This window comes from Perissodus microlepis, chromosome 3, assembly GCF_051167445.1.
Source record: "Perissodus microlepis isolate ML-2025 ecotype Zambia chromosome 3, ASM5116744v1, whole genome shotgun sequence".
NCBI lineage: Eukaryota > Metazoa > Chordata > Actinopteri > Cichliformes > Cichlidae > Perissodus > Perissodus microlepis.
Genome location: NC_140463.1, coordinates 29,316,481 through 29,331,309, shown reverse-complemented (window position 1 = coordinate 29,331,309; position 14,829 = coordinate 29,316,481). Strand labels below are relative to the sequence as shown.

Here is a 14,829-nt window from a genome sequence, read left to right as displayed (position 1 = left end):
ATCAAAGAAAACAAACTACAACACTGTTCCCTTAAAGTAATCACTGCCCAGAGGGTGAGCTGCCTTGGCAGAAGTGTGTGTACTCTCAGAGTGTTTCTTGTATTGTATTAAAATTAAGTCATCTCTTCACCCATTTCACCATCTCTCATATCCTCATCCATCCTCTTTTTCCCTCCCAGTTCGTCTCTCCTACTCGGCAAACATCTGGTACATGTTGGCTACTGGAAAGAAAGCAACAATCTTCTGGTCATCGGCCTTCCTGCTGAGAGGTAGCCTCAGGCAGCGTTACACACACACACACACACACACACACACTTATACTGCGAGGTCAACTGCAGGCACACTCGACATGCTGTGTAGATATTACACAAGTCGAGAGCACATGGCAGGTGTTAAAGTTTGACAGTAATTTTTCACGTATATCTTTTTTCCTTTTTTAAATTGCTGCCCTGTCACTGATGTGGCAATAAATCCTCCGAGCATGACCTGTGCTCCAGAAATGAAGTATTTTTGGAAAGAAGGAAAGATTTAAGAGCACAATCTGTAAAAACAATCGGAAAGGACAGTCTTTTTTTCTTCTTCTCCTCGCTTTTAACTTTACCATGTGCTTCTCTTTGTCCTTTGTTGGCCAGATGAATGCCTCTTTAAGAAGCACGTGGTCATAAAACGCTTCGCGAGATGAGTCACATTAGCCACCTTTATGTTTGTAGCGGGTCAGCCCCGACCAGTCATCGTGTCACGCCTGGAAATAATGGATCGATTCTTGAAGAACACCCACAAGCAGAAAAAAAAAGCACTGCCGTAAAAATGTTTTTCTCTGTGGCTGCTGGCTGTTAATCCAAATATTTGATAAGCTTGAATTTTTCCATTTCCCTCCAGGGTTCCTCTGCTGTATCTGCAGACCGTGGTAGGAGACGTAGTCCGCACACTAAAAGTGATGTACGGCTCCTTAGACAGGTTGGTCACTGTTGCCTTTCCGTCAGTCCTGCTGAGAGCTGGTTGGAACTTCCTCTTTCTGGTTGCCATTTTTTCCACATTATGCAAAATATGCTGAAATCAAAGTAAAATGTCTTAGCTGTAAAGCGCAAACCTTCCCCACAAACTCATTATTGTCTCAATTTGTCAACTTGATCTACTTTCTTCTCATGAGCATGTTTTTTTTTTTCTTTTAAAGGGGACCTGTTTCTATGGAAGCCCGTTTCCGCCACTAAAAAAAAAAAAAAGGATCCATAACTCAAAATTTCGAGTTATTTTCTCGAAATTTCGAGTTATGGATACTAGCTTTTTTGTTTTTATTTAGTGGCGGAAACGGGCTTCCATATGTTTCACTCATTTCTAGGCCCATGTATGTAAGGAGGGAGTAGGGGGAATGTAATCACTTGTTTGTTTGTCTCACTTTGTTAGCAGGTTTCTAGCTGTCATTTTTCAAATTTTGTGTGATGGTAGATCACAGATGGCACAGCTTGGGCAAGGCCACAGCAAATGTAACAATAAGTCTAAACATTTGACCTTAACCTTCATTGTTGGCGCCAAAGTTCAAACCTGACCTCGAGGAAAAAATGTCAAGAAACCATATTGAATAATATATTATATAAAAGGGACGGAGAGAGCTGTGCAACACACTTTTTAAGTTTATTTCCAGACTGTATAAATCTCTGCAGGAGGGAAAAATGTATATCATTTATATTATGTGCAGATGGGAGGCAGACGCAAATATAAAATTAACAAAAAATCCTGATAGAATGAATTCATGTGAGACACGCTGATACACCACAATTTATTTGGAAGAACATGGTAAAGATTTTATACCTCAAAGATAAAGTGTCAGAAACTGTTCATCCTGAGCAGGAGCACTACTGGACAATGTGTAGGAATAAATCTGCAGGTCTCTTCCAAAGCTGTTCTCCTACTGAGGCAGCTGGCAGAAAAAAATGTAATAATTGGTTCAGGAGTTGGTCTTTGACTTCACTGTAATTTATCTAGGAAACCTACCATCTGGACTCGATGAAAAAGATAAATACTTAGAATAAATACTTTTTAAATACTAATGGTGGGTAGCAAAAAAGCTGTAATCAGATGATGGTTGTGTGAAACATGCCCGACTATTAAAGACTGGCTAGAAATCACACAGGAAGTAGATGACATTTTATATGACACAAGCTGTGTCCAAATTCATGGGCTGCATCCTCCTGAGGACCCGGCCTTCGCGGTCTACGTGGGCCGGGTCCTCAGGAGGATGCAGCCCATGAATTTGGACACAGCTAAAGACTGGTCAAAATGCAACACATTTTTGAATCAGAGGTGTTTCTTCTCTGTCTGTGCATCTGTGATTTATCTGTAATTTAAATGTGTTATATGTTATAGTTTTTCAACTCTAGAAATGAATCTAAAAGGTGCTTATGTCATATGCCTGCAAAGACTGTGAGTGCAGTGATGTGTGCAATTTTATTTCATCTTTTCAGTTGTATTTTCTCATGTCTGTTATTAGTAGATGAACTTGTGCTTTTGCATGTTTGCCAATTTCATGAATTAACATTAAACAATAAAATTAAATCTATTTTTTTTTAAAAGATTTCTTCTAATTGTGTCCTCCCACAGTGCATTCTGTAAGGCGGACCACGCTCCCAGGTTGGACCATTTCTTCTGCCTGTTCTTCCAGCAGCTCATCCAGCCCTCACGTCTGAGGGAAGGCTCCTCCTCGGCACCTCCGCCTGACATCTCAGGGACTCTCTTCCTGGACGGACTGCCAGCGGTTCGATGGCTCACGCTGCCTCCAGAAATCAAGGTACACTGCTGGATCTGTGAATGTAAAGTTTCTTCTATCTTTCTGTTCTTACATGTGGCTTTTGCTTGTTAGTTTAGCTCTGGTGCCCCCTTGTGTGCAATATTAAAAACAATACCTGCTTGATTTTGATTTATTTATTAAATCTGATTAAATCTTAATGGACTTCATAATGACAGTGGGTGGTGGGAATAAAGCGTAAGAGTTCATGAAAAATCACATTTAAAATGACTGCTTAAGGCACCTTTAGTGTTAATAATAATTATGTGTGTGCGTTATGTTTGGTTGTTTGTTTTCATCTGTAGATGGAGGTGGACACGGTTCTGTCTGACTTTGAGTCTTCTGATTTTGGAGAAATGGTAAGAAATGTTAGTTTTCCACCTTTATACCTTCTCTCCTGCACATATAAAGCTGTGCTGTCTTTGCAGTCAGCTGCAAGTCAGTGAGGTTTAACTCTTTCTCATAAAGACAACGTCTAACGACCTGCCCCTGGACCCTTAATGACGAGTTTTCACACTCATTATACATCAATAAACCACTCTGTTCAGAAAAGAGCTTCAAGGTTTACTCGCAGCAGGCTTTCAGGGGTAAAAGGTTAAGTGGGCAAAGACACAGAAACATCATAAGGGCTTCTCTTGAGCATGTGTGCATGTTTGCTGAGATCTGTCTTCTGTCTTGAGCAGAGGAAGGGAGAAGGTCAGACTATTTATAGGAAGGCGTTCATGTCTCTGTGTGTATTTTTAATGAGCAGCTAATGAGGTCTGGTCTGTCCCTTTGTACGCGCAGCGCTAACAGGTTAGAGATGGATTATTGATGCTGGGAGCAGTGAAGCTGTTACTGCTTTCACTTAAATGATCATTCTGTTGAGCTCCACTGATTTAATGTTGCACTCACACAACACTGTCACACAGAAAACCTTAAATGTGACTTTTTTTGTTCTTTTATGTGCTTTTACAGTCTGAGGATTTCTTTGGCCTGAGGCGTCTGTATATAATCCTCGGCTCCTGTTTGTTCTATAAGGTAAGTTTCATAGTCACAACACGCACATGCCTGCTTCAGCGCCAGCAGCCTTATCGTATTTTTACTTCCTCATCTAATAGCATCTACGGTCTACACAGCTATTCTCGTCCAGATAACAGTCATTGTGTACATTAGGTGGCCTTTCACACGGGATAACAGGATGATGAGTGTGTTCTGTGGCTCAACAGCAAATTTACAAACAAATTAAGCTGTTAAATTATTAACTGAGAGGATAAGGGAGACAGTAATTTATCCTTTCATGTTTCCACTCTCTCCCCCTCCAGTCCTACCTGATCGCCAACCACCTGCCTAAGGAGGACCTGCTGGATGTGTGTCTGTACTGCCAGCACTACTGCCTGCTGCCGCTGGCGTCAGAGCAGCGCGTGGGTCAGCTGGTCATCTGGAGAGAGGTGTTTCCCCAGCAGAGGGCTAACGGAGCCACGCCGGGCTACAGCCAGCCAGAGGGCCGACACTTCCTCCTCATTGTGGGGCTGGTAGGGAAGGAAATCACTGACTTGTTTTATTGATATTTATTCTTTTTCTTGACAAAACTCCTTTTCGCATTTCAAATAAAAGGAGCATTTAATTATCATGTTTACACAAAACACGCTTTAATCCCTCTTTAAATTCACCCTCCTTGTGTGAAGAAAAAAGTACATCATCTCTAAATTCTAAGCATATATTATCTGGTCCTTAGTATTCTAGTCTTAAAATGAGGTAAGTAAAACCTCAGATAAATTACAAAACATGACATATCACACCTGAACCAAAATTAAAATGTCTATGAAAACTTGCATAGGAATTAAGTAGCAGTAGTAGCAGAAACCAGGTGCTGCTAATCAAATGCACTTGATTAACTGATCATCAAGTATGAAAGCAGAGGTTTTGGTGCAATGTTCCCTCTAATTTTTACGTGACCTATCAACACAATTTAAAAACTGGTATAAAATCCACACTTTTTCCATCCATTGTTCCGTCTGTCCTGCTCACATCTGCAATGGTTGTACACGTTGTCATTAACGTGGCTTCACTCCTCATCAGCCGCTTTGCTAGCTATAACACCAGTGTCGGTACATTAGGACGCTGTCATAGCCTGTCAATGACGTTGATTATCTGCGTATATACAAATGTGAATCGCATTATTGGCTGGACTATGGCATAAGGTGGCATCGTTCTGATCCCATACGGGAGCAGCCAGTCACTTACTGACTAACACTGCAAAACAGAATTGTTAAAGTATTAATTTTAATTTCAATTCAGGTTAGATTTTTTTTTTTTTTTTTGTGCGCAACACAGATTTTCTGTGCGCAGAGACCTTGCCAACAGTGCGCAATTGCGCACGCGCGCAGCTTAGAGGGAACATTGTTTTGGTGTGTGTTAACGCAGTTCCAAGGAGGGAAGACAATCAATTGGAAATCCATCATTGTAGAGCGAAAAAGATTATTTACATTCGAGGCAGTTGTCAGTCTTCCCAGGAGTGAGACACGTCAGACGGTGCAATGCTGAGAGAAACTGCACAAAAACCAACAAAAAACAAGAGCCACATCTCAGACTCAGACTCTCAGTTAGCATGTTCAATGTTAAAGTTCATGACAGTCTTTGGTACAGTTACCTGTTTGTTTACAGGGGTTTGCAGGAGAAAGCTTCTTTTCTCTAAAAATATAATAACAACATGGCTTATGTTTGCAAAGTTAGATCTGAACAAACCACAAGACTTCTAGTTGATGTTCTTCGGACAACACCTCATAACAGCTGTCAGCACGGTGGTGGAGGGGTGATGATTTGGGTTTGGGTTGCAGCCACAGGACCTGGGCATCTTGCAGTGTTTGAGACGACCATGAATTCCTCTGTATACCAAAATATTCTTGAGTCAAATGTGAAGCCAGCAGTTTGAGAAGCTTTAAACTTGGCCTAAACTGAGTAATGCCACAGAACATTGATCCTGAGCACAGCTGCAAATCTACAACAGAGTAGCTATAAAAGAAAAAAGTGTCACAGTGATCCAGTCAAAGTCCAGCCTGATATAAATTTTGTGGTGGGATCTTAAGAAAGATGAATACCTGCAAGCCTCAATAACAGGTCAATGAACTGAAGCAACATTATACACAGAGAGTGGGACAAAATTCATCTGACTCAATGTGAGAGTCTGACAGAAAACAGCTGCCTCAAGTTGTTGCTGCTAAAGGTGGTTCTACAAGCTATGCAGTCATGGGCTGCTTTTTATCATGACTGTAATTCTGCCTCATCTCCTCAGTCTCTGCCCATGTGTGTTATCTGCCAGTATTGATGCTTCTTCATGATATCATTTTCCCTCTGTCCTCAGAGACACTTTATGCAGTGTGTACTGTTGGAAGCAGGCGGCTGTGCTTCCCCAGCTTTGGGCTCTCCTGGACCTGATTGTGTTTACATTGATCAGGTGGGCTTTTTTAAACCTGAAGATGAATTCCTGCCATGATCATTTACATCAAACTGAAGCTCTGTGTTGTTCTGGCCCCCAGGTGAAAGCCACCCTGCTGCAGCTGGAGGTGTTGGAACCAGGTATCGAAGAGCGTCTGAATGCTCCGCCTACTCCCTGCCTGTCCTGCGCCGACTGGTTCCTCCCTGCTGCCACAGCTCGTGACCGGCTCGACAGCCTGGCCTCCTCCTCGCCCGTCTTCAGCAAGCTCGCCGTTGCCGTTAAAGCCTCCTCGTCCGGGTCCAGAGCTCGCGCCCTGTTTGGGGAGAAGTCGTGGAGGGCCAGCCCGCAGAGGAGCTTGTCGGACAGCGGGAGCGAGGGGCAGATGGATGCCGGGTCGGGGTCCAGTTCGTCAGCGGCTCCAGGCCTCAGTCCGCATTCCACACCGGACTCAGCCAGGAAGCTGGGAGGTCGTCGGGACTCGCTGGGGTCTGGAGGGTCTGATGGGAGCGGAGGCAGCGGAGGACTCTTCAAGGTTAATTTGTAATCTTTTAAGGAGTTTATATTTGTTCCTGTTTATTTTTTCATCTGTTAGCCAATATCAGTGAATTAAATTTGTTATAGGTTGTGAAATATCTCATTTATTTTCTAATAAATCTGCATATAAATGGAAAAGTGCTGAACACAGAGGTTTTGAACAAGGTTTGGCTCAAAGTATTTTCATTGAAAATGCAGAAAACTTGCCCGAATTGTTTGCAACAAGCCAGCTGGTCACAAATAAAACAAGTTATAGGGAACAAAGCTGGAAGTCGATGGACTGCATCAACTTTAAAAAAAAATTAAAAGCACACTAATAGAATTTCTTTTTAAATAGGTAAAGTGAGAGTGGCTTAAATATTTTTTTGTCTAAAAGCCAATTAAAAGCAGATTTTATTTAACCTTGACATTTTGATACACTTTATATGTTTTTATCAGATACCCAGGATGAAGCACCCAAACCCTTTTTACCTGGGCACCCTGAAGAAGACCCTGACTGAGAGAGAAACAGAGGAGATGTACAACACCATGAAGTAAGTGACCGGTTATCCGGTTACTTTTACTAACCAGATAAAAACGATCTCTTTTCAGTTTGACCTGAGGTCCTGTGTTTGCCACAGACTAACATCGGGTGCAGAGAACACTTTGTTCCACTACGTCCTGATGGAAACCGTGCAGGGAATCTTCATCGCTCCCACTCACAGAGAGGTGGCTCAGCTGAGCGGCTCCATTCACCCACAGCTCATTCGCAACTTCCACCACTGCTGCCTCTCCATACGAGCTGCCTTCCAGCAGAGTCTGCCAGCCAGGGTGAGACAGAAAGGTGTTTCCTTTAAGTGTGAGGTTTCCAGAATTGTGTGGAAGCTCGTTTCTGCCGCTGACAATAAAAAGGGTTAGCTGTGATTTATTTCATAGACAAACACATCAGGACCATCATGAATACCTCAGATTTTCCTGATCTTACACATTAACGGAGGCTACAGACTCATATTTCCCTCAACAGTAACTTTTTGGTCAGGACTTCTTTACCCAGCATGGAGAGACTAAGGTGTGAAAACATGAGTTTCCACTGTGGTTAAAGGAAACCCGTTTCCTGCAGGGCTCAGCGGGCGTTTTCTGTATTCTGCGCATTAATGTGTTGAATGAATCAGGTGATTGTTGGTGTGATTTTTGTTTCCCGTAGAGCCGCCGTGCAGCAGACAGGCCGCAGGGCGGCGGCTGGGGTCTGGGTCCCGTCAAAGAACACGGGGTTCTGTTTCAGTGTAAACCCGAGAACTGGACCGACCAGAAGAAACCTGCTCCCACCATGACTTACTGGGTCATTGGGTACGTCAGCTTCCACTTATCCACTTATTTGCTTTTTTTAACCGCACAGGTTTACATGTTCAGATTATTCAGGCGGCAGCTGGAGCAATGAAGTGTGCTCAGGTTGAGTCCTCATCTTGGGACTGCAACCATTCAACTTTCTGTCTTCAGCTGGATGATCGAGCAGCCAAACCTGATTCATAGCTTTAGTAAATAATATTACTGGAGGATAAAGCTGGTCCCGGTCCCATTCAGGGAGACTTCCAGTAACTCTGTTTTCTCAGTCTGCTGTTTAATGGCTGAAATGAATACGAAGCATTGTGCAGTGTGTTCAGTGAAACATGGGGAGGAGACAGGGAACTCTTCGTGTTGGACCCGATGTTGGTACTTTGTGTTTATCCTGGAAAAACTCCCAGTCTCAGTAAGTCAAAGAGGAGAGGAGCAGGCAGATTAGAGATGGAGTTAAAACAGGATTTGTAAGGAAGGGTCACAGGGGAACAATTTAGAATGAATTAACTGAGCTCCTTTGTCAATTCATAACATGAATTTTAACGTTTCTTGTTTCTATCTAAGGCTTTTTGTAAATGTGCCCCCACCTCATTCTCACATACACTATATATATCATATATTGTCTCCTCACATACAAGGTTTTGAATAATAATGGCCCACCTTGTTTTAAAGACCTTACAGTACAGTATCACCCCATTAGAGCACTTGGCTCTCTGCTTTCAAGAGCAGGCTTAAAACTTTCTGTTTTGGTAAAGCATATAGTTAGTGCTGGATCAGGTGACCCTGAATCCTCCCTTAGTTATGCTGTAATAAGTGTAGGCTGCTGGGGGATTCCCACGATGCATTGTGTCTTCTTCACTCACTGCATTTATACTCTGCATTTAATCATATCTGGCTATCTTTGTTTTTTTTCCTCCGTCTTCCTCCCCTCACCTCCAACTGGTTAGAGCAGATGGCTGGTTCTGATGGAGTTTTTCCTTCTCACTGTCACCAAGTGCTTGCTCATAAGGGGTCATATGATTGTTTCTCTCTATTATTGTATGGTCTTTGTCTTAGACTAGTCTTTGAGGTGACTGCTGTTACGATTCGGCACTATATAAATTAAGTAAATTGAATTTCTCATCTCAGTCTCCTTCCTTCGGCTTTCAGACGCATGCTGCTGGAGCCCGTTCCTCAGGAGTTCTACGTGTGCTTCCATGACTCTGTGCCCGAGGTTCCCGTGGAAATGGCCTTCAGACTCTCCTTTGGTTTGGCTTTGTGACCTGTCGCTATCCTCTTCTGCACCAGATCAGCGGCAGTGATGAACAGAAACTTTAAGACTTCGTTTACCAGTGAAGCATCCGTAACATTCTCAGGAAGATAATTCAAATTGTGACGCTTGTCCAAGCACGCAAGCATAAATGTAGGGAGCCTTTTTACATTTTTTTTCAACAGTGATATTAGGCTGACTGCTATTTTGTGCCTTATTGCACATATAAAAGACCCTAGACACATTTTTATGTGCACATGAAAATCCACTCAAGTCAATCAGGGAATACCTCATGACGCCATAGTGCAGAAACTCAAGCAAGACCTTCCTGCAACAGCAGCAGCGTACATGTCCACGCGGACACAGCACACAGGGGTGTAGTGATGTTTTCACAAACAGTTTACGGTGATGTAAAAATGCCTTTCAGTTGCTTAATTTAAACTTTGTACAGTTTTGTAAGGAAATTGACTCATTTGTTACATTAATGAATGAACATTAAAAAGGAAAATTATTATTATTTTATTGCTTCCAGACCAATTTGTTTTTTCACATTATTAACAAAGAAAAGTGGAAACAGCTACTCTCAAAACTCAGAAACAAAAAAGATGCACTTTATCTGCACCAACAATGACGATGTTCTACAAATCATAATTACTGAATATTCGATTTGTACACAGATTGATCTTTTTAAAAAATATATATTGTACATAATTGGACGAGCAGCTCCAAAGAGAATCATTATCATGACACGTGAAAAAAGCACGTTGATATACAGTCTCCTCACACAGGTCAGGAAAGTCCAAAATCACCTTCCTACCACTACACGGTCACCAGTGTCCTGTTAACGTAAATACACGAGCATGAATACTCGCCATCGTCACATCCCAGGGTGGCATAAACTCAACTGTCTGGGGTTCACGCTGCGCTCTGCACGAGCAGGAGGTTCCTCTTGTAGCACTCGAGGCTGCAGAGAGCAACTCCAGTCTTTGAGCAGGAGTACTTCTTGAGGTTTGTGCACCCGCTCACTCCACAGTTCAATGGGGCTGGAGGAGGAGGGCAGGGAGGTGCTGGGGTAGGAGCGGGGACCCCTGCTGGGAAGGAGATGGCCATTCCGTGGACAGAATCGCTGTACCGAACCATGGGGCACTGGCTCTGCTTGGACTTCTTCTCCTTCATGCTTTTGATCTTGGCCTTGCTGGTTTTCGTCAGTCTCTCTATCGTCTGGTTCTTGTTCTCCTCCGCCTTCTTGGCGGCCTGCAGGCGTCTCTTTCGGGCACGCTCCTCCCGCTTCTGCATCATCTCAGCGGTCATCTCTTTCTCCTTGTAGCCCATGGGGAGCTCCAGGAGAGGCTGACTCTGCTGCTTGTGTAGCAGAGCTTTCTGAGGGGGAGAGACAAGGAAAGAAAAACATGTTTTAAGCTACTTAAAAAGAAAAAAAAGTTTTACCCCTGATTTCAAATGCTGGAAGACCTCTCATATTAAAGTCAGGCAGGCTGCTTCTCACCTGTCTGGCAGTGAGCAGAGACTCATCGATCTCCTTCTTCAGCTCTCCGTTGTCATCGAGCTCTCCTTTCTCCAGAGCGTCCAGCCACCGCTCCTCCTCGTCCACGGGCCCGCCCAGCATGGAATCTGAGTCCATATCCGGCAGAGGGGATGTGGCCAGGTTGCTGTCTTCATCTGGTACAAAACAATCAAGATACACAGACAGTCTTTGTTGCAAGGCTAAAATAAAATCAAGATCAAGCTCTGTTGTGCTATTCTGTACCATCAGCAGATTCTCAGACATCACTGTTTGTTTCAGCTCTGAAGTTGGAGTCATGTAGGGATGCAGGCAGATTATACTTATTAATGTGTGGAGTATTTCTTTTAAACCACAGTTTATAAACTGGTTTGTAAATATCAGAGGATGTTGTCCAGGTGATAAAAAAAATATTCAGTTCATGACCAGATTAGACAAAAGCAGTAAGTATTTGGGAATAAGAAAATATCTGGCAACAAACAGCACAAATGTTTTAATCTTTGGCAAAGGAACCATTTCTAACATAAAAATAGTATGTCAAAGACGTGTGACAAACACATGCAGAAAAAACCAACAAAACTGCCAGAAAAAAAACAAAACCAGGTTTTTTTTAAAGTATGCAACAAAGTTTTTACACGAGCTTAGATCTCAGGAGGTTGGCAGAAACTTGAAACTAAACAGCAGGAACTAGTAATCATTTCTTTCAAATATGAATTCCTTCATGGTTTCATCCATGAAGTGTCAACAGTACCGATCAAGCTGAGGTCATCCCTCCTCCTATATTAGAATTAAGTCCACTTGTTTTGCTAACTCACCGAGCCAGGCTCGATACTGCTCCAAAGGAACAGAGGGCTCGTCGTCATCATCTTCATCGTCGTCATCGTCGTCGTCATCAACGTTGTTGTCAATGATCATTAAAGGTGAGGGTGGACGAGCCACACCAGGATGGACGGTGAAAGTGGGAACACTGGAGAGCACAATGTCCTTTTAACTGACTGATCAAACTGATTCATGAACAGTTATCGATACTGAAATCTGGCTCAAACGTCTCACCTCTTGGTTCCCAGCGTCTGTCCTCCCAGTTTGATCTTCAGTCGGAGCTGCGGCGGAGGCCGAGGCACCACTACAGGCTCAGGCTCCGGCACCTCGGGGAAGCTGTGGTGCTTCTTCTTGTGCTTCTTGTGTTTTTTGTGTTTTCGCTTGTGAGCGCTGTGCAGGCTGGAGCCGCCTTCACCTGCAGAGGACGGGACAAAGCACAGATTAATACAAAGACCGTCAGTGACTTAGTTGCTCATCCAGCTCATGGTACATCACAGTTCACAATTTAGAACTTTTAAATGGCTAATTGAGCACAGCTTAGGTTAAGACCCAATGATTAGACAATCACTGTGTGCAAGTTTGATTAAATTCTGATCAAATCTGTAGGAGGAGAACTGTAGAAGAACAGACACCTCGCCACAGCGTAAGGGCAGTGGTCCATCAGCTCGATGAGCTAAAACGCAAAACGATTTCTTTTCAAATAAAATGTTTACATCCACATCCATTCATCTTCTGCTTATCAAATTCAGATTCACAGAGCCAGAAGATTTTTCTAATTTGTTTTCTACAGAATTGAACCAGAAATCAAAGGTCAAGAATCAGAACTCCAAGTTGGTTTTAATATAAACAATCCACGTGTTTGGATCTAGTTGTGTCATTTATATCCCCCTTTGGGTCAGGTAAACAAAGAAACTCATTACAAGAGATAACTGTTTCCAAGTCTTTCAGCTTTCCATCACAACATATACCAACATGTATTTAACATAGGAATAATGTGACACAAGTAAAATAACCTGCATTGGAAACATCAACCTAAGACCTGACCTCATTAAAAAGCAAACAAACAAACAAATCCCTTTCTATTCTCGGGTTTTTAAACCAGTCTCAGTTCTGATTATTTTTCTTGTTTTATTTGTGTGTGTTCTTTTAAAAACCACGTAATTTTTTAATTACTTACTTACATTAATTACATCACTTTGTTCAGTGATGGCTGACTTTTAAAAGGTCTAATAAACAGACTCGATTTGAACCCTATAACAATAAAATTACAAATGAATCACCTCAGAGTAAAAACAATATGATTTCACCTTTTTTTTTTTTAAATACATTCGGCAAAAAAATATTTCATTCTAGTTTGCCATTTTTAATAGAGTGGCCGCTCCTACAGAGGTCACTGAAGCAGATAATCTGCCTATATGTATTCCTATCATCTGTCACACCATGTCCATCACTACATCCATGAACCTGCTTTGTGGTCTTCCCCTCCTGCCTGGAAGCTCCATCTCTCCTTTGTCCAGTATATCCACTACGCCTCTTCTGTACATAGCCACACCATCTCAGCTTTGCCTCTCTCCCTTTCTGCTTGGCCTGAGTTGTCCCTCTGTTACATTCATTTCTATTCTTGTCTATTCTGGTCACTCCCACTGAAAATCATCTCCAGCTCAACCACCTGTCTTTTTGTCAGTGCCACCGTCTCCAAATCATTGACACTGATACTCTGCAGTCTACACCACTGGACACTCTTTCAATAATGAGGATGTACACATCCTGGACAGGGAGGAATGCTGGTTTGAGTGGAGAATCAAGGAAGTCATTTATGTGAAAAGGGAAAGAACCTCCTCAGGGCCTAAGGGTACATCTTTCACCATCTTACAATGCTGTGATTGCAACCATTCCCCAACTCTCTGTGGATGGTACTCATGGTTTTTGATCAATGATCAGTGGTCTTTGATCAGAGGTTGTTGATCAATGGTCATCACAATTTGCACATTAATGAAGAAACTGACCTCACAGCCCATTGTTCATTCAGTGGTGCTAGTTTCAGTCATTGCTAAAAAGGTACTGTTTATAAGGCTGGGGAAACCGTCAGTCAGCTGAGACTGAAGAAGTCACTTGGATGAATGACGAAACTTTTCTCCCACTGAAAACGCTACGTCCAGATGAACAGAATCAACCTTTTGGGAGTGATACCAATACCCGAGGATTTGAAAAGCCAATATTCTGACATATGCACCAGTATTTTTCCTTTAAGACACATAAAAAGCTTTATCCAACATTTGTTATGTGTAGTATATGTGTTGTTGGGTTCGCAACTGACCCACAGTCTGAATGCTAGCAGATTAAAAAAAAAACAAAAAAAAACAAAAAAAAAAACCAACGAAAATACCTTTTCTACTGCTGTAAGAAACTCTTTAAATCTACAAAGTAAACTGTAAAGGGACATGTTTTGTCCCAACTTGGAGGAGGTTTCTCCTATAAACATTTGTTTAAGATGCATTTCAAAATATCAGCCAAACTTCCTGTCTGTTATCCCCCCAAACTATCAACACACACAGCCTCCACTTACTGCTAAAAACGGAGGCCAGCCACTACAAAAGGCCCACGTTAAGCTTTATATGAGGGTGGGATATTCCAAGAGGTCACCCCTGGTTTAGATGCGCTTATGTTTTGTTTTGTTTTGTTTTATGGATATGTTTAATGAGCTTTTTGGAGGCTGTGGTTTTAAGCAGACAAACTGGAGACTTTAAGCACAAGGAAAGAATATACGAAAACGTGCGACTGCAAAAGTACAAGCTTTCTCAAATACTCACCGAGAAATCTGGGGTGAATCATGTCTTTCCTTTTTCCCATTGAACCGACGAAACAAAAGCAGCTTACATAGCAGCAGAAACCTCACGGTAAACAAACATTAAAGCTTAAACACTGAGCGGCCTCATTCAGCCTCCTCTGCTAGCATCAAACAGCTGCTAATATAGTCAAAAGGCTCAAAATAATGATAAAAAAACGAATTACCAATAAACTTTGGAGAAGAAACGCTACACAAAACATTAACTAACTCATTTTAGATATTAAATAAGCGAAATTACGCTACATTTTCTCACTCCATGTTGAACAACACGGAAGTTCCGCTTCTTCGTCGTTTTCCTGCTGTTTCCGCTTTCCCGCGCTTCACTGCACCCTAGCGGGGACCAGAG

At 42.4% G+C, this 14,829-nt stretch overlaps 2 protein-coding genes across 3 annotated transcripts in view; one reads left to right on the top strand and one right to left on the bottom strand.

The window, feature by feature from the left end:
* intu (inturned planar cell polarity protein) overlaps positions 1 to 9,814 on the top strand; it is a 26,404-nt gene extending 16,590 nt beyond the window's left edge. For both annotated transcript variants that reach the window (XM_084923921.1, XM_084923920.1), the window contains exons 6-17: positions 180 to 269; positions 880 to 957; positions 2,599 to 2,785; positions 3,088 to 3,141; positions 3,740 to 3,802; positions 4,087 to 4,296; positions 6,126 to 6,218; positions 6,301 to 6,732; positions 7,173 to 7,267; positions 7,355 to 7,544; positions 7,918 to 8,060; positions 9,198 to 9,814. In XM_084923921.1, coding sequence (XP_084780047.1) covers positions 180 to 269; positions 880 to 957; positions 2,599 to 2,785; positions 3,088 to 3,141; positions 3,740 to 3,802; positions 4,087 to 4,296; positions 6,126 to 6,218; positions 6,301 to 6,732; positions 7,173 to 7,267; positions 7,355 to 7,544; positions 7,918 to 8,060; positions 9,198 to 9,309 — 1,747 coding nt within the window. In that variant the 3' untranslated portion in view covers positions 9,310 to 9,814. The remainder of the gene's footprint in view (positions 1 to 179; positions 270 to 879; positions 958 to 2,598; positions 2,786 to 3,087; positions 3,142 to 3,739; positions 3,803 to 4,086; positions 4,297 to 6,125; positions 6,219 to 6,300; positions 6,733 to 7,172; positions 7,268 to 7,354; positions 7,545 to 7,917; positions 8,061 to 9,197) is intronic.
* ino80b (INO80 complex subunit B) lies at positions 9,801 to 14,829 on the bottom strand. The gene is made up of 5 exons (XM_084923923.1): positions 14,446 to 14,829; positions 11,870 to 12,050; positions 11,632 to 11,783; positions 10,802 to 10,974; positions 9,801 to 10,677 (listed from the first exon to the last, which is right to left on the bottom strand). The coding sequence occupies exons 1-5, from the start codon at positions 14,483 to 14,485 to the stop codon at positions 10,213 to 10,215; spliced, it is 1,011 nt and encodes a 336-aa protein (XP_084780049.1). The 5' UTR covers positions 14,486 to 14,829; the 3' UTR covers positions 9,801 to 10,212.